Source organism: Ambystoma mexicanum, chromosome 7q (assembly GCF_040938575.1).
Source record: "Ambystoma mexicanum isolate Mex_15411 chromosome 7q, UKY_AmexF1_1, whole genome shotgun sequence".
Lineage (NCBI taxonomy): Eukaryota > Metazoa > Chordata > Amphibia > Caudata > Ambystomatidae > Ambystoma > Ambystoma mexicanum.
The window spans coordinates 660,084,362-660,102,759 of NC_090941.1; the positions used below are offsets into that span (position 1 = coordinate 660,084,362).

The following is an 18,398-nucleotide window of genomic DNA, read 5'->3' on the forward strand; positions in this document are numbered from 1 at the left end:
GTTTCCATTTCCTTCCCACTCTCCCCCTCCCATCCTTATCTATGTCTTAGCTCTTGCACTATCTGAAATGTCGTCAGGCCGAGTAGGATAGTTAATTTCACATCCTTACTGTTCATGGCCTGTAAGAATTTGGTATTTTCCCTTGTTCCCTCCCTTGCCTTGAAGCGCTTTGAAACACATTGTGTATAGGCGCTATATTAATCAACGATCATATCATGGAAGGCTATGTTTCTGCGTCACAAATATTCTTAATAGGAACTCCCCACTGCAGGGCTGTGGATGTAACCACGCCCCCTAGTAGAGTGAGCTCTCAACCCTTCCGGAGGGTCCTTGCCTGCCAATCTGTAACATTCAGTAATGGGGAGGATAATCCACCTGGACAAGGTCTGTTTAGTAACAGCCTTGCCCAATCAGTCTATACCACAAAAAGCCGGTTGTCCACTCTGACCCTGGACAAACTAGAGATGTAAAAGCTCAAAGCTCTCCTAGGGTCAACCTATCAAGTCTCTCCTCTTACTTACCAGGATGAGGGGTAGGATCGAAAGCAGGAAGTACCACTTTCTGGCTCAGATGAAACTCAGACACTACCTTAGGTAGGAAGGACAGACGTATCCTCAGTACAACCCTATCCTTGTGGCACACAGTAAAGGGTGGCTTAGATTAAAGTGCCTGCAATTCACTCACTCTGCGAGCAGATGTAACTGCAACCAAGAAAAACATCTTGAAAGACAACAGTCTCAAAAAGGACAAGAGTGCAGCGGTTCAAACGGAGCACCCATCAGAAAGACCAAATTCATATCCCAAACCAGCACCTGAAACGGCTGGAACACATTAGTGTGCACTTTTAGAAACTGGGTAATCAAAGGAATCTTAAAATAAGAACATTCTTCAGACGGGCACTTAAAAATAGACAGTGCCACCAGGTAACATTTAATGGTACCCACTTGAATACCCCTGTGGGCCAAAGAAAGCAAGACAGAACCACCGGTATGGAAGACTCAAAAGGATCGACATGGTTTCCTCTGCACCCGTCGCAAAACTTACGGTAACGGGGCAGGGATTTGGTTGCCAGCCGCCTGGCCGAAATCAACACCTCCATCATGTCATCCGGGAGGTCCCAATACTTATATCTCAACCTTTCAGAAACCAAGCGTAAAGGTTGAGAGTCTTGACCGCTGGATGGAGAACCCGACCGCCCTCTCGTGAGAGACGATCCACTCTGTGGGGAAGACGGTGTGGAGGACAGATGGACATTTCTAGAAGGTCCGGTACCACGCTCTCCTGGCCCAATCCGGAGAATGAGGATCATGTGGGATCCGAATCGCCGCAACCTCCTTAGCACCTGAGGAATGACGAGGACCGGAGGAAACGTGTACAGAGAGTGGGAATGACTAATCCACGACGAATGCGTCCCCCAACGCTCCTTTCAGAGGAAATTCCCTTGAGCAAAATCTCTCGCACTTCCGGTTGGCATTGGTTGCAAATAGATCCACTTGAGGGGTTCCCCAAAGGGCGAGGAGCGTCCGCCGCCACATTCTCCTCTCCAGCTAGATGAACTGCATAGCGTGAGACTCCTTGCTGCATCGCCCAGAACCAGCACTGCATCGCCCAGAACCAGCACTGCATCGCCTCTCTGCACAGCAGAAGTGACCCTAGCCGCCACCCCTTTTTTGTTGAGGTAATGCATGCCCACTGTGTTGTCAGTCATGATCAGGACACTCTTCCCCTGTACAGACGGCAGAAAAGCCTTTAGGGCCAGCCTGATGGCCCTCAGCTCCTAAAGGTTTATGTGGAGTTTGGACTCTGACAGAGACCAAAGACCGCTGGCGGTCAGATCGTTGGCATGAGCTCCCCATCCTGTGAGGGAAGCGTCTGTCAACACCGTCACCTCCGGCCATAGTTGCCAAAATGGCTCCCCCTGCATCAGATTCTCTTTGCAGGCCCACCACAGAAGTTCCTGCGAGACAGCGTGGAATCTGAACGGGATCCGACATCTTGCCTGATAATTGCGACCACTGCCTTTTGAGAACCCATTGAAGGGATCTCATCCTCGGTCTGGGCTCTGGCACCAGAAAAATGCAGGATGCCATGAGGCCGAGCAACCTTAAGAATTCGAAAGCCGGAAGACTATGGGCACGTTGAAATGTGTTAACCATCCGTACAATGTGATGAGCCCTCACCTTGGGAGGCGAGCACTTCCAAGGATGTGTCCAACACAGCCCCAATGTACTGGAGCTGTTGGGAAGGTGTCATATGCTACTTCTTGAAATTTTGGGAGAAGCCCAGATTGTGAAGGGAGCGGCAGGTGAGGCTGAGATGATCCAAGGCTTGTTCTGGAGAACGCGCACAGATCAGCCAGTCGTCCAGGTAGGGGTAGATGTGAAACCCATCCCACCCCCTTCTGAGATACGCCACCACCACCATTAGCTTGGTGAAGACCCTCGGGCGGATGTCAATCCGAATGGCAGGACCCAAAACTGAAAGTGTGAGTTGCCAGCCGCAAACCTCAGGCATTTTCTGTGCTTTGGATGAATCCGCACATGAAAATAAGCATCCTGTAGGTCCAGAGACACCAACCTATCCTGAAGTCAAAGGGCCTGAAGGACCTGAGAAAGAGTGACCATCTTGAACTTGTCCTTCCTGAGGAACTTGTTCAACCAATGTAAGTCCAAGGTGGGTCTCAGTCCCCCCGTCTTTCTTTGGAATCAAAACATATGGGGAATACCATCCCCTTGTTACTCTCCGCCACAGGCACCAGTTCTATAGCACCTTTCTCCAGCAGGGTCAAGATTTCCTGCACAAGGAGCGGATGCAGAATCTTCAAAGAGATTCCCCGGTGGATTGTCGTGAGGCCGCTTTAGGAAAGGAAGGCAGTAGCCGCGGGCTATTGTATCCAGAACCCACGCATCCGAAGTAATAGCTCGCCATTCTTCGAGATGCTGAGACAGTCTGCCCCCAACCGGCGAACAATGGAACATGGCCTCAAAGCTGTCTTGGAGCGGCTGTGGCAGCACCTGAAGGCAAAGAAGCAGCTGTCTGAGTGGCTCTGGCACCTCTAGTTCCCCGTCCACCACAGTTACCTTTATGGTGACCCCTTTGATTAGCGGCTCTTCTCGTTCTACCAAAAGAAGAGTAGTAACGAAAGGAACCCCCCCTCCACTGTTGTCCCCTAGGACGAAAAGGCAGAGGTTGACGCACAGCTGTGCCCAAAGATTTAGCATCTTTGGAGGTCTGCAACCTCTCAAGGATCTGGTCAGCCTTGCTGCCAAACAAATGAGCCATCAAGGGGCATGTTCAGAAGACGGGCTTGCACATCCCAGAACTCTACTTCTGCAACCATGCAAACCTGCGTAGCACAGTGCTCGCAGCCATGGACCGGCTAACACCATCAGCCGTCTCAACCCAGACTGAAGGGATTCACATATGGCATCCGTACCATCCTGCACAAGAGCAAGGAACCCAAACCTTTCTTCCCCCTCGGGAATATGCTCAGCCGCTATAGAGACACAATTCCACAGAGTGTGAAAATCTTGCTACGGCACAGGTGGAGTTGGCCTACTTCAGTGCCATACTCCCAGCTGAAAATACCTTGCAGGCCCAACCATCGAAGCACTCGTCTTCCCCATTAGGAGGGATGGTAGGGTACGCCACCTACCTCTAGATGGCCGTAGCCACCTGAACCACCAAAATCTCCAGAGTGGGGTGAGTGGATAGGTAGCTGAGGGTCGCTACCGGATGGGTGGTATTACTGGGTCAGTGGACGGACCCCGATCCAAAATATCAGTCCGGTCATCCTGATCGAATGCAACCAGAGGACCGGACCACCTGAGATACTCTAACTCTAGACATTAACCTCCTATAGGAAGATTCAGCATGAGCCCCAGGCTCTGGCCTACCTAACTCCACCTCAGGAGATGTGTCAAGGCCACTGGCATCATGGAACGACTGACGCAACTCCTCCAACTGACTGTCTTCAGAAAAGACCATATCAGGAGCCTCATGAGTTTCAACAGGCTCAAACTCCATATCTGACCTCTCATCATCCTCAAATATCATGCGGAGAATGAAAGAACTCCTTTCCTAGGGTCAGGAGCGGCTCTGGAGTCCACAACAGGCCTCAGTCTTGGATAAAGCCTTTCTCAGAGGATCCACAGTACCAGGGGCCTCTACCGGCAAATTCCAGCCAAATTGCCCCAAAGGCGTCAAGGGCACCGATGGCTTCGGCGTCAACGGCTCCGAAGGCTGTATCGAAAACAAAGCTCCGACAGCCGCACTCGACGGACATGGCGCAGACTGTTGACGCCGACTTCAAGCCCTTTCCAGATTTCTGCGGTTTCGCTGGGGACGAAGACCGAGACCTGGATCTGGCACGTCTCCGGTGATCCACCGTAGCCTTGTCCGAACGGGACCTCGACGGTTCCCGATGTTTATCGTGCCGAGAGCCCGGACTCGAAGGAGCGCGAGCATCGGGCCGAGACCGTTCCCTGCCGGCTTCTTCCAAAGGCGCGGATGGAACTGTTCCCTGGGATTGATAAATCGCCAGCATTTGCTCCCTGAATGCCTCCCATTCCTCAGGAGTCGAGGATTTAGTGGGACAAGCCACTTTCCACGCAGGGCCATCATCCGACGAGGACCGGGAAAGGCGATCGGTGACGCTGCTTCCAGGACTGCCGAGACAAGGAGGATGAGTGGCAGGACCCACTTCGGCATCGAGATCCCTGGGACTCCTTCCGACCAGGAGAGTCACCCCTCGAATCATCGGTGGAAATACCCGTAGCTTTTTGGGATTTATGAGGTTTAGAAACCCGACCTACCTGCAACTTCCCCTTATGCTCCCGCAAGGCCTTGGCAGTCAACGACTGGCACTTTGAGCAGTCGTCGGTATCATGACTTTCGCCCAGACACTACAAGCAGATGTGGTGCGGGTCTGTAATCAACATTTTGGATTTACAGTACCTGCATGTCTTAAATCCAGACCGCGGAGTGGGAGGGGTATAAGATAAAGACATTTTCTTCGAAGAAGATCACACGAGGCGTGCCGAGTTCTCGAAGCAAACACGTTTGCGGAAAAAACAGAACTGAGTCTACGGGCGCTGTGCGTCCCATTTATAACATCCGGTGACGTCACCCTCGACGGAGGCCTTCGAGGGACATCGATCCGACGCAGGACGTCCTCTGCCGAAAAAACGTTCCGAAGCAGCACAGCTGTGGACATTACATGTCAAAGATGTGGAATATGTTGGAAGACACAATCCATTCGAAAGAGGACTTTTCATGACACTGAATATATTCTGGTGCAGCAGACAGGATTGCACGAACAGGGAGGAGTGATGGCAAAGAAGTGGAAGTAACATGTGATTAATTGTATGAGTCAATGATGTAGATGAATAACAAAACTGTAGTTTTGAGGTAGAACCTGAGGATAAGGAGAGGAGTGGGGCTATAGAATAGATGAAAAATCGTAAGTAACATATGAAAGTGAAGAGAGACCACAAGTTGGCCAATGTGCACCAATAAGCATTTTGATCAGCATTGTATTGCTATTAACAAACCAACAACCAAGGCATGCCGGGCGTGTACCCCATCACTTTGCTTATCAGCAAATTTCAAATGTTTCTTTTGTCGGGGTCCTAGAAAATGTATTCCTTCTCTTTGGGATCACCATAACATTAGACAGAAGAAGTAATCCTTCGCATGCACACGTTTCATTTGTTTCATAGCTTTCAGATTCATTCTGTTGAGGTATACAGGCATAGGAATAAGGGGGTGCAAAGTGCTAATTTCTACTCCAAATACTAATCAGGCAATGTGGTAGTAAAGGCAACAAAAGAAAATAAAGTGTGTAAATAACATGTTTCTGTAGTTATTTTATTATTGAATAACAGAATTGGTTTTGCTTGTAATCTTGCGGGGTCATTTTGAATTGGTAATCATCTTAAAAATGTAGCGCCTAGGAATTTGATTTGGCGCCTAGCATTTTTACTTTGGGAGCCAGTGGCTCCTTAGGCAAAACGTTAGTCTGGGCCCTGCCATGACCTGCATCCTTCAAAAAAGTACATGTCAGCATACTTGCACCTGTGCCAAGCCTCCCACCACAGGCTCTATAGCAAAGTGGTAAAGGAGGCTGGGCTAACCGTGCGGTTAAAAAAATATATAAAAAAATAAAAAATAATAAAAAACAGAATAAACGCAATGTCAAATGTTTGATCCAACTTACATTTGAAAAGAAGGTTTAGGAAAAACTAACCACAAAGAGCTCCAAGAGTAAAATAAAACCAACAAACTTGGATGCCCACCATTTACAGTTGAGGCTGCTCAGAGGGATAGAAAGATCCCTGTTGACCATCAGGTATGAAATCCTCAAGGCCTTGGAGAACTACCATGCAGCACAAATTCACTCCGATCCATAAACATGATAGGACATTGTTAATCATGATATCCTGCTGCCCTGCCTCAGACACATCAGGGGTGTCACAAAGCAGGTACTAGTATGTGTAAGGGTGCAGAAGGAAGGCTCGGACACAGTGGTGACATTCTTTGGGTTAACGTTTATTAAATGATAGAAGGTTGGAAAGCAGCTTCTCTGGCCCCAGATCTAAGAAATCTAGGGAATAAGTCAGGATGTCTGAAATGTCATTCACGCCCAAAAACCCATCTCTGACCCAAACACTAATAGCAAATAAACTAAAGTGCATGGATATATCCTTCTACTAGATGGTTAAAGTTCTTCACCAAAAGAATGTTCCAGTTAATCTCGGTTATTAAAAAATGGGCAAAAAAAAAGTTCTCTTTCCACAATATAATGTTCCACTATCTAGGGAATAGCTCATTTCCCCTGGATTTCTTCTGGTTCTCCAAGTTCCTGTGAATCTCTCTCTCTGGTTCACAACCAATGGATAGGTCTTGTTTGCTCTCCTGCCAGACACAATCTAGGAAGCTATTTCTAACATTGCTTCAGTATTTCTTCCTTGTATCTTGGTGGGTCCCAGACCAAGTGCGGTTTCAAATATAGTTCCTATAGCGCTTATGAGTGCAAGTCCCAGGTTCGCCAGGCAATTTACTGGTAGTTGGTTTAATCCCCTGCCAAGCTTCTGGCTCAGTCTTCAGCTCTTAGGGTGCCAGCCCCTCTTATTCTTTTATACTTGCTTGGGTGCGGGTCCCAGACTTTCACAACGGTTTAGCTACAGCTTGGTTCACTCTCCTGCCAAGCTTGTGCCTCCTTTCTAATAACTTCTGTAATTCTCAGGGTCCCAGACACACTTATTCTCTGACTTCTACCTGGGTACAGGTCCCAAACTTGCAAGTCATTCTTAGGGTAGCTTGCTTTACACTCCTGCCAAGCAACCCCTTCAGTTTTGCTCACTCCTAGGGTCCCAGACCTGTTTAGTCTCTTATTGTCATAGTAGTGCGGTTCAAAGTCTTGCACTGTGTCATACAGGGTCCCCCCCCCCACCCCTGCAGCCTTATATTCTTTACTCTCTATTTGTTCTCAAGCTTTCCCGGACCTTCTGCCCCGCTCAATGAGGCCCATGTACCTTGTTTCTTGGTGAACGGGTTCCGAGCAGCGGGCTACTTCTGCAAGTCTGCAGCAGCAATGACTTGCTGGCGTTGTTCGTTGCTCTGCAGGAGTCCTTCCCAGGAGCTCTTCTCAAGGTTGCCATGCTTGAGTCGCCAGGACACCCAGGGGTTGCCATCGGTAAGTGGCCATATCATCCCTGCATCCAGGACTGTACGCTGCCTTTCTCTGCCCTCTGCGTCTAGCAGGTCAGCTGGGATAGCATTCCCAGCTGCTTCTCGGCTGCCACTGTTCTCTCCTTGGGTCTGGCCAAGTTGAGCAGACTGAGCCGCAGCCTTCCTGCTCAGCTGGGTGGCTTCCTCTGCTTCTAAGGGCCAGTCTCTGCTCTCTGGGCTTGCCAGGGACCCCACTGACTCTAGGTAAGGGTCCCGGTCTGCCGTTTTCTGGCTTCACTACTTCCACATGGTTTCCCCGGGGAGGGCTCCTCTCATATCCAGAGTCTCTCTTCCCTTTTATACTGGCTCTGGCCAATAGGATTTGGGGAAACACTAGACTGCTCAAAGCAGTTGCTACAGGTAATCATCATGCCTCAGCACTTGTCTCATCGCAGTACTGATCGACTGCCTTATGAGTCACTGCGATTCGTCATATTTCTGGGAAAGGGATGTTCACTTAGGTAATTGCTATTCTTCCTTGTCCCAGTACTTTCTAGGGGACATGTAAGGTGACAACTCATCAGCCTATTAGGTAAGGGGTTGTTCTTAGGATTGTAGGAAGGGGGTCTAGAGTCAGGTGATGGGCGAGGATACCGTGTTCACCGGTAATGGTCGTCCCTAATCCCGTAAAGGGCTTCCCTTTCCCATGTGATGCTCCCTTAGTGCACCACCCCCAGGGGGACTATTGTACTGTGGACGCACCACCCAGGCCCTGTGGCAAATGTCTCTCCCTAGGGGAGGAGGGACAACATCCACAGATGTATCACATCTGGCTATCACTCTTCTTGACAGATTGCATGACCCAGGTGACCACCGCACAATTAAACTCGGCGCCCCATCACTTAACCTTTCCCTCCCTGCCCCCACAGGCGCCTGCCCCGTTCAAGGTTATTCAGAATGCACAATGCAAGAGGCCACTTGTCACACTTAGAAAATTCTGCAAACCCATTCAATATCTTTGTAGTGGAAAAGTTTAACTAAACAGATAACACAATTGAAAACCTCCGGAAGTTCACAGGACAAATACAGAAATGAAAAACTGGACGAGTGAGAGTTGCCTGTGCTTTAATAAGAGAAATGCTAATCTGCGATTCTGGGAACACCAATGCTGATCTGACCAAAGCAGTCAGAAACGTGAGGGTAATTTTTGATAAAGACCTATCCGTCAAACCTCAAGGAAGCACTATTGCCAGGAATGCCAACTACCATCTCCACATTCTGAGGAAAATTCTTCCTTTCATGTAGTTCCACCACAATAGGGTACCAGGGGGGGTTGGGGAGTGAAGGGTCCCGAGTGCCTTGGTACTTTCTTTACTGGATTACTGCAAAAGCATGTTAAAGAACCATCAACTAGTGTGACGAAGCAATCGCCAGGGTCCTGGGCCTCATGAGACACAAACACATTACACAGACCCTGGTAGCCCTTCACTGGATTCCCCACTTAACAGGAGGACGAACCTCAAAATTCTATTCATGGACGATCAAACCACCTGGAGCAATGGGTCCAAGTGCCTCTGACAAGCTAAATGTTACAACCGATCAGGGAACCCACGTTTGGCCAAGATAGGGAGATTCTATGCGTTTCAAAAACATTTGACTTCTGAAAACATTCCCACCGTTCAGGAAAGGTCTTAAATCACCTTTCAAAAAGCCTTCTCTGCACAAGCAAAAAAGAAAAAACAAACAACTATACAAAGAACCTAAACAAGGAGCCCTACTTCAATGGTGCAGGAACTTGCCGAAAACCAAACAGCAAACACTACAGATGCACAGGCAATCTATACATGTTTAGCCTCAACTGATATCCGACCCGTATGGCACTTAACTTTATCATGCCACCACATTATCAAAAATGTGCCAGCAAGATCTCTGCTGTGAAGGACAACTTTACATTCCGGCTCCCGTCCCTGCCTCGTTACCCACACTACATCACTGGTGACACCCTTGTACCACTGCCACACTCCTCCCTCCCACCACCAACTTCTTTCCTCCCTAGACTACTCTGAAAGAGTACCTTTTGCATATGGTGTTGTGTAAACCACCAAAATGTACATATACAACAGAAAACCATGTGCAATCATGGATCATAGGATAAATCTTTTGGCAAACTGTTCTGCACTTGGGTAATATGAAAGCAATAGGGGGCTCATACCCCCTCGTCCTCTCTCCAAGCTCTCAGACATGCAAAGCTGCTGTTCAGCGCTGCAGGTGCTGCCTCCAATTATTGCAGTTTTTACTATTATTACAGTTTGAACAAAGCCTCTTGGACCAGTCTGGTGTAGAACTACCAGAAGGGCAGGAGCAAGGGTTCTAAACAGTCTTTCCATGAGATAATCAGCATTCATGTAAACTGGGTGCAAGACTTCCAGTTATACGTTACTAGCCAGACATAAAAAGGCCACTCCCCCTGGTTTGTGAATGCCAATTGTAAACAAGCACACAGCACACCATTTCCTACTCGCCAATAGTAAATAATCCATTTCCAATGGCTAGTATGAGTGGCGCAAATCTTGTAGTCTAAAGTAAATATTAATAAACAAAATAGCATTACCTGCATCATGGGATACTTTGCATCTGCAGGGCTTCCAAATCCGTTGACTCCAATAAAGCTGGTGCTGAAGTAGGAATCTGTGAGACCAGCATCTGACAAAGTACTACCATCCATCCCAGCAACTGAAATAAAACAATTACAAATATTCAAAATATGAATTAGTGTTCACACATCACAACAGTATGGGCTGTTTTACATGTTTGAGGTGCTCTTAAAATATATGGCATATAAAACAGTAACAATAAAATCAGTACATTAAGTCATACGCATCAGAGCCAAGCAGGTTGTAGACTTGATATCCTGCAATATAGAAATGTAGCCAAATGCAAATTCCTGTGAGCAGTATCTTGCCACATTCATTTATGCGTATTGTAGCCACTGGGCTGGCCTCAAGTCAAACCCAATGGCCACTTTACACCCATAGCGCATTTGTGGGCTACTGGCCATGGCCTGTGGCCATGAAAACTGTCCACACTACCTATTAGCCAGGCCGTCCAAAGTACTTACCACCAAAACAGTTCCACGGCTATACTAAAGTTCTTTTTGCATGCACTACACATGCCTATACAATAAGTCATGTTCCTACGATATACATGTTAATGTTATCAGCGCGCTCTTGTTTCCAGTGAGGCAACCCGCGAGTCCATCCGTGTGCTCATGGGCTGCGCAACGGAAGACTCAGCTTCCAACACTTGCCGAATTCAAGGACTCTTGTCTTCAACTAAAGATGTTTCACCGATTTCAAAAGATTGATATGCTCCATGAGTCCACTTTTGAATGTAATGAATAATGTAACGGTAGGCTTTACGTTTTTAAAGCCTACCGTTACATTACAGGGTGTTACATGATATATGGGTTCAAGAATGATGTGTATTGAGAAGGACTGTTGACCTATCGATATGCTATTATAATTCTGCTCCTTTGTCTGCCAAGAGTAAATAAAGGTACAAAAATAAAAAAATGAAGATGTTACGCTATAACACATACCCACATCTGTATGTAGTATTACAATTGTTTTTTTAATATCGCTTAAGTTATATTCAATATGAGCAGTATGTGTCTAAGCTACACACGCTGGGTTCTGCCCCCATTACAGCTCGGTGGCCCAATGGTGATGAGAAACCAGAACAAGAATGTCTGCGAAATTTTCGTGTTTTAGCATATGTTTTTAAGGAGGATTTTGTGAGCCCCCTCCAATTAGTTCTGAAATTATACTGCAAAAACATCCAGTGCGAATTTACTGCAAGAACGCATACCAATTAAGGAGGCTTCCCATTTACAAGGGCCAAAGTATGGCAGTTGGATAGAAGGCTTGCTGGGCGCGATCGTGATTTTAGTTTTATCCGGGTGGAATGAAAGGTGGTTGTTGCTCATCCATGCATCGATTTGTGAAATGTAATTGACGAGTTTGGTCTAGTACCTTGCTGGTGGCAATTCTGTAGATGATTGGAGTATCATCTGCGTAGTTGTAGCCTGTGTGTTTGATGAGCTTCATGAAAGGAGCCATGTAGATGTAGTGGTGAGAGGGATGAGCATTGTGGAACACCAGATGAAAGTATGTGTGCCATTGAGCTGAAAAGGGGAAGCCAGAGGGTTTGTTCCATCAGGAAGATTTCATCTGTTGTAGTGCGATGTTGCTAACCCCCCCCCCATTTCTTCTATTCTTTTGATGAGGGTTAAACAGTGGACTGTGATAAAAGCCGCCGAAAAGGTCCAATAGTATCAGTGCAAAGGTGGTGTTGGAGTAGGAGTTAATTTTAAGGTTGTTGCAGATGGAAATGAGTGCCGATTCAGTCCCTCTCAGTCTGAAATGAACTTGGGCCTCATCTAGTAGATGATTGGTTTCCATGTGTGTTAGAAATGTGCACATATGGACAAATCCTGAGAGTTTGGTCAGTCGTTGGTGGGGTTATCTGTACTTCGTGGGGGATTTTTGAGAAGTCTGTTTTAGGTGGATTTAAAGCTTCTGGGGACTGTCCCGTTTCCAGAGAGTGGTACATGAGCTTGAAGAAATATTGTGCAGGTGTTCTTTGTCAAGGATGGTGTTAGGGGTCTGCTGGAGAGCCGGCTTTGTTACTTTCCTTCACCAGTTTACTAAAGTCTTCTGTAGAGATTGCTGTGAAACAGGTCAGCATTGTGGTCCAGTCTGGGGACGCCTTGGTTGTGATATAGTTGCTTCTGTCCTGAAGCATAGGGATAATTGCTTGCTGGATTGTTTTTAAAGTGGCTTGCTAGGCTGTAACAGAGCATCTGTAAGGGAGTGGGGACATTACTGTATGATGTTGGGTTTCTTATCTGGCTAATGATATTAAACATCTATATATGTGTATTGCTGGCTTTTATTATTTGTTCAGCGCATATTGTTAGCTTTTAGGATTTCTGCTTTATAGAGCCATATCTGGCTTTGGTCTGTGATTTTGTCTAGTTTATGTTTCCTCCATGCTTGTTCTAATTTCTGGTCGGTTTTCTTCTAAGCTAGGAGGTGGGGGGTTAACCATTTTGAAGATCATTTCTTCGATGCTACAGAGTCTAGGGCTTCCGAGATCCATTTTTCGAGCATCTACATTATTTCTTCTGCTGGGAGTGTGTGGTTTTGCAGATTCTATAATGGTGTTGAGTTCTGCTGTGTTGAAGGATTTCCAGTTTCGTTTCTTGATTGGAGCTAGATTTGTCTGGGCGGCACACACTTGCACTGGAGTGTGTACCAAAAGAAGAATAAGGTGGTCAACTCCAGAGTTGGGTTGTAGCTTAACTTCATTGTAGAAAAATGTTTCCAATGTGTTTACGGCAGCATGGCTTGCTCCCTTCATTTGTTGTAGGTACATGCTGGCTAGGTGGGAGGTTAGTGATTTGGAAGAGATGCTATCCCCTCTATCCGCTTCAAACCAGATGTTGGTCTCCTAGTTTATTCAGGTGATTGTGTTCTACTGAGATACTGGTTATGAACCTCACAAATAGCAATGCAACGGTTTGTTTTTTGTTTGTTTTATTTTGTATTTATATAGTGCACACCAGCCCGAGGACATTGTGGCACTTGTTACAGTACAAAGCTTAGTTACATAGTCATGAGCAATATATATATACAAGGTTACATATAATTATATTACATTTCTGTTTATATTACAATATACATGACAGGACTAGAGGAAGTCGCAGTGCTAGTTGAGGAAAGTGGTCTTGAGGTTGTTGCAGAAGACAGAGATGGAAGTTTCAGCTCCAAGGGTGGCAGGTAGTGAGTTCCAAAGTTTCGGTGCAAGCAATATAGGAAAAGTCTAGACCTCCAGCTGTGGCCATCTTGATGCGTGGTATGTGTAGCTGGTTGGTGTACTGAGCTCTGGTGAGGCGAGTGGAAGTAATCCTTGATATTGCTTCAGATAGGCATGTGGGAGCAGTGTTGTTGATGCATCTGTGTGTGATGGTGAGGATTTTCAGAGTAATTCGGTCTTTGACCTGGAGCCAATGTGCTGCACGTCTGGCATGGGATATATGGTCTCTACTAGGGATGCTCATAGCGGCTCTGAGGGCATTGTTTTGTGTGGTTTGCAGTCTGTGAATGTTCTTAGCGGGGATGCCAGCTAGGAGAGCGTTGCAATAATCTAGTTTAGCGCCTATAGTTGCTCTAGCTATGGCCAAGCGGTTGGGAGTGGGTAGGTAGGGTTTAATGGCATTGATGAGTTTGGTGCTGAACGCTGATGCAGAGACTATGGCGCTGACTTGTTTGTTCATCGATAGATTAGCATCAATGTGAACACCTAGAGTCTTGACGGAGAATGATAGAGATGTTTGAGTTGTCTATGTTGAAGTTGGCGTATTGGGGGCTTAGCTTCGTTATTGTGTTTTTCTGCCCAAGGATGAGAATGTCAGTCTTCTCCCTGTTAAGACAGAGGCCATTGATTGCCATCCATGCTTGGATAGTAGCACAGATGTTGCTAAGGGCAGTGGCGTCTTGGTGATAGAGTCCAATTAGAGGTATAAGTACTGGAGTGTCGTCTCCATAGTTGGTGTATGCCACACCCATGGAGTCAATTAGGATGAAGAGGGGTTTTGTGAAGAGGTTAGAGGGTGGGGGAAGTACATGATCCTGGGGGACACCACAGTTTATAGTAGTAGGATCTTCGGTTTGCTGCGTCTGAGTAGACCTTCCTGGCTCTTCCTTCGAGGAAGGATGTGATCCAGGATGCTGCTTGTTTAGAGAAATGGGCTGCATGAGTGAGGTGGGTGGTAAGTGTTTGGTGATCTACCATGTCAAAAGCTGCTGGATCGAGAAGGAGGAGCAGGGCAGGTTTGCCTTTGTCCATGATCTGTGAGATTTGATTTTTTAGGTCTAATAAGGCAGATTCTGTTCCATGCCCGATACGGAAGCCAGATTGCCTTTTGCCTAGTATGGAATTAGCTTCTATGTATGATTGGATATGGTTGTGAGCTGCATTGTCCAGGATTTTCAAGAGGAACAGGAGTGTCGTTATCGGTCTGTAGTTGTTGGGTTGTGCTGGGTCAAGTGTGGCCTTTTTTTTTTTTTTAGAAGTGGCCGCACCCAGGCTTCCTTGAGATTGTTTGGGACAGTGTTACAACTGTCCACTTGAACTCTGCTACCTTTCTTCGCCGGGTTGCATTTCCCGATTTCCGGCTCAGGATCGGAACTCCCAACATGGAGGTACCCGAGACTGCGAGCAACGTACCAGTTGTTTGCGTTCACCGGACTTTACGGGTAGCCCCGCCCCCGACTTCCGGGATGGGATATCCGGCAGCTGGAGCTTCAGTCCTACGCGTTGCTTCTCTCCTTAGAGTCGCGCTGCGCATCGTGAGTTCGTCTTTTTTCCACCTTCTAGAATCAGCTATCATGTTAGCCTGAATATTAGTCTTATTTTCACTTACCTTTTCTTGTTCTGGCTCCAGAAATCTCCGTTGCTATTCTCATCCGGTAGACGATACCTTCCTGTTGTCACAGCCACGTCCACCGGTAGTTATTCGCCATTTCCTTTGGCCCGATTTTCCCGCAGAGATTTCTCTCTTTTAATCTGTTTCTTTGTATTTACGTCCCACAGGACGCGACCTCAGACCTTACATTTTGCTTCCAGTATCTGCTTGTCATAGCCTCATTATTCAGTTTTCACCCATATCACCTTGGGGCTTGTATCTGTGGGTAAGATTCTTTCCCTTTCTTACGAGTTCATTTCCGAGCTGAATTTGAAACTTTGTCTAACTGTCGTGCTTGACTATAGGCTCCAGGTCTGCATTTTCCTTCGGAGTTTAATACCGAAATCTAATTAAGATCAGGTCTGTTAGGGTAAGCCTTTCTCTTACTTTTCTCTTTCGATATTGGAGCTCAGGAACCATACTTATCTATCTCTATTCTTTTCATCCAGAATTCTACCAGACAAGACTTAAAAGAATACCTTTCTACAGGCGTGAACCTTCAACAGCCGTTGCAGGAATCCACGCTCTCCAGCAGCTCATCGCGGGGTTTTTTCCCTTCGGGGTTTCCCCTGGGGGCTCCACTTCACCCTACCCTCTTGGCCGGGGTTGAGAGGAGTTTCCAGGTGATTCCCTCTACCTTCTATCCCGAGAAGGCTGACTGAAGAGAAGGTAGGTGTCATTCACATTTGCCAAAGGATTATCTGCTTTTTAGAAGCATTATTTTAACAAAGTTATTACAGTAAGCAACGCCACGCTGACCTTGATAATTATCCTTATTCCTGGCATTTGTGAAAGACTACCTCCGTTATGGATCAACAGATCCAGCAACTTATAGCGGCTGTGCAATCTCTGACCTCAGAGGTACAAAATCTGAAACAAGAGAATGCTAACCTTCGGCAGGCTCAACAGCAATCTCAGCAACAGACTGCGCAATTGGCTTCCCAACAGGCAACAGCCTGCAGGGTTCCTCATTGCTCTGAAGTTCCCCCGGGTCCCCTTCCAGGGGGTCAATTTGATGGCAATCCCCATAAAATAAAAGAATTTCTTGATGCCAGCGCAGTTCAATTCGTTTTTAAAGCAGCTTTCTTTCATACTGATCGGGATAGAGTAGGGTATATGATTTCGCAGATGACAGGACCTGCTTTAGCCTGGGCCACGCCTTTGGTCACTACTAATAACGTCATATTAGACTCATATACTGCTTTCTGTAACAGCATCAGATCTATGTTTGGTAGACAGGAGATTCGAATAGCAGCTCAAGAACAACTACTTGATCTCAGACAAGGGAATCAGGACATCTTGACCTACATTACTAGATTCAAACAGATTGCCAGTGAATCTACGTGGTCAGATGATGCCCAGGTTACTCTTTTTAGGAGAGGTTTATCGGAAGATCTAAAGGATGAAGTGTCTAGGGTGGCTCGCCCCACGTCATTGACTGAATTTATCGCCTTAGTCATGCAGATTGACTATAGGATAAAGGAACGGAACAGTGAACGGCGCAAAGGAAAGCCCGCAACTCGTCCATTTTCCTCTGCTCCTCTTACATCAAGAGGAAGCTCTAATGAAGAACCAATGCAGTTGGGATCAGCTACCCGAGGGCCTTTATCTCCTGAAGAGAGATCCCGTAGAAGAACTCAGGGATTATGTATGTATTGTGGCTCAAATACCCACACGGTCCAGGAGTGTCCTATCACTCCACCGAGGCGGTCGGGAAACGCCAACTCCCGGTCGTAGGAGGAACCACGATCCGGGATTCTAATGTATATTTAGGTTCCTCTTTAAACATACCAGCTTCACAAGGGAGTCAGTATTCCCACTCTCTAATGTTAGTTTTACATATTACTTTTTCTTTTGGTTCCCAGAATTTGACCGAGATTCCGGCACTTATAGACAGCGGCGCAGCCGGGAACTTTGTTGATGAAATTTGGGCTAGACAACATCAGTTACCATTAGTTTCTAAAAGCGAAGCTATCCCGGTGGAGAGTGTAGATGGTAGTCCGCTAACTTCTGGGCCAATTGTCAACCAAACCGGTCCGTTGGCTATGTCTATCGCTACACACAAGGAAGTCATTACCATGGATGTGATACGAACTGCCCATTACCCTGTTATCTTAGGACTGCCTTGGTTGCGAAGACACAATCCCTATATTAATTGGGCAGCAGGTTCACTCTTTTTGGGTTCTGAGTTTTGTCTCCTTAACTGTTTGGGAAGAACTAGCACGATGTGTCATCCTCAATCACAGGAGAACAGACAGGTTACTATTATCGGGTCTGTAATCGGTCTTCCCATCGAGTATCAAGAGTTTTCTGAGGTCTTTTCCTCCTCCGATTTCTCCCTACTTCCTCCTCATCGCAGAGACGATTGTGTGATTGATCTTATCCCAGACCAGCCTTTACCCTTCGGAAGGATGTACATACTTTCCTCTTCAGAGAAGCTTGCTCTTAGGGAGTACCTTGACCTGAATTTACGGAACGGACTTATTACCGAATCTACATCTCCAGCGGCCGCATCGCTTTTCTTTGTGCCCAAGAAGAACACTTCAGAACTCAGACCCTGTATAGATTTCAGGGGATTGAACAAAATCACTATTCCAGACAGATATCCGATGCCCTTAATTCCTGATATCTTAGAGGCTGTAAAAGGATCCCGCATTTATACCAAGTTAGATTTAAAGGGCGCTTATCATCTGATCCGGATTAGAAAGGGAGACGAATGGAAAACGGCTTTCCGGACACCTTTTGGCCATTTTCAATACCAGGTTATGCCCTTTGGATTGTCCAACGCTCCGGCAGTATTCCAGAGATTTATGGATCATCTATTTTCGGATCTATTATTACACACGGTCATCGTCTATCTAGATGATATTCTGATCTTCTCTAAGGAAGCCTCTGAACATCAAACTCATGTCCGAGAAGTGCTATACAGACTCCAGAATAATCATTTGTTTTGCAATTTGGAGAAATGTTTTTTCCACCAGCCCCAGGTGACCTATCTGGGTTATATCCTTTCAGCACAAGGCATTGCAATGGATCCAGACAAAGTAAAGGCAGTCCAGAATTGGGCTAATCCTCGATCAATTAAGGAGATTCAACGTTTTGTGGGATTTTCAAATTTTTATCGTCGGTTTATCCCAAATTTCTCGGCCCTTACTCAGCCTTTAACCAATCTTTTGAAGAAAGGAGTTCCATATGTCTG

The 18,398-nt window shown here is 46.6% G+C and overlaps 1 protein-coding gene across 2 annotated transcripts in view; it reads right to left on the reverse strand.

Moving 5' to 3' along the window:
- Nucleotides 1-18,398, reverse strand: part of PAN3 (poly(A) specific ribonuclease subunit PAN3) — a 2,094,753-nt gene that overhangs the window by 1,813,992 nt on the left and 262,363 nt on the right. For both annotated transcript variants that reach the window (XM_069640299.1, XM_069640298.1), the window contains one exon: nucleotides 10,283-10,404. In XM_069640299.1, the coding sequence (XP_069496400.1) occupies nucleotides 10,283-10,404 (122 nt within the window). The remainder of the gene's footprint in view (nucleotides 1-10,282; nucleotides 10,405-18,398) is intronic.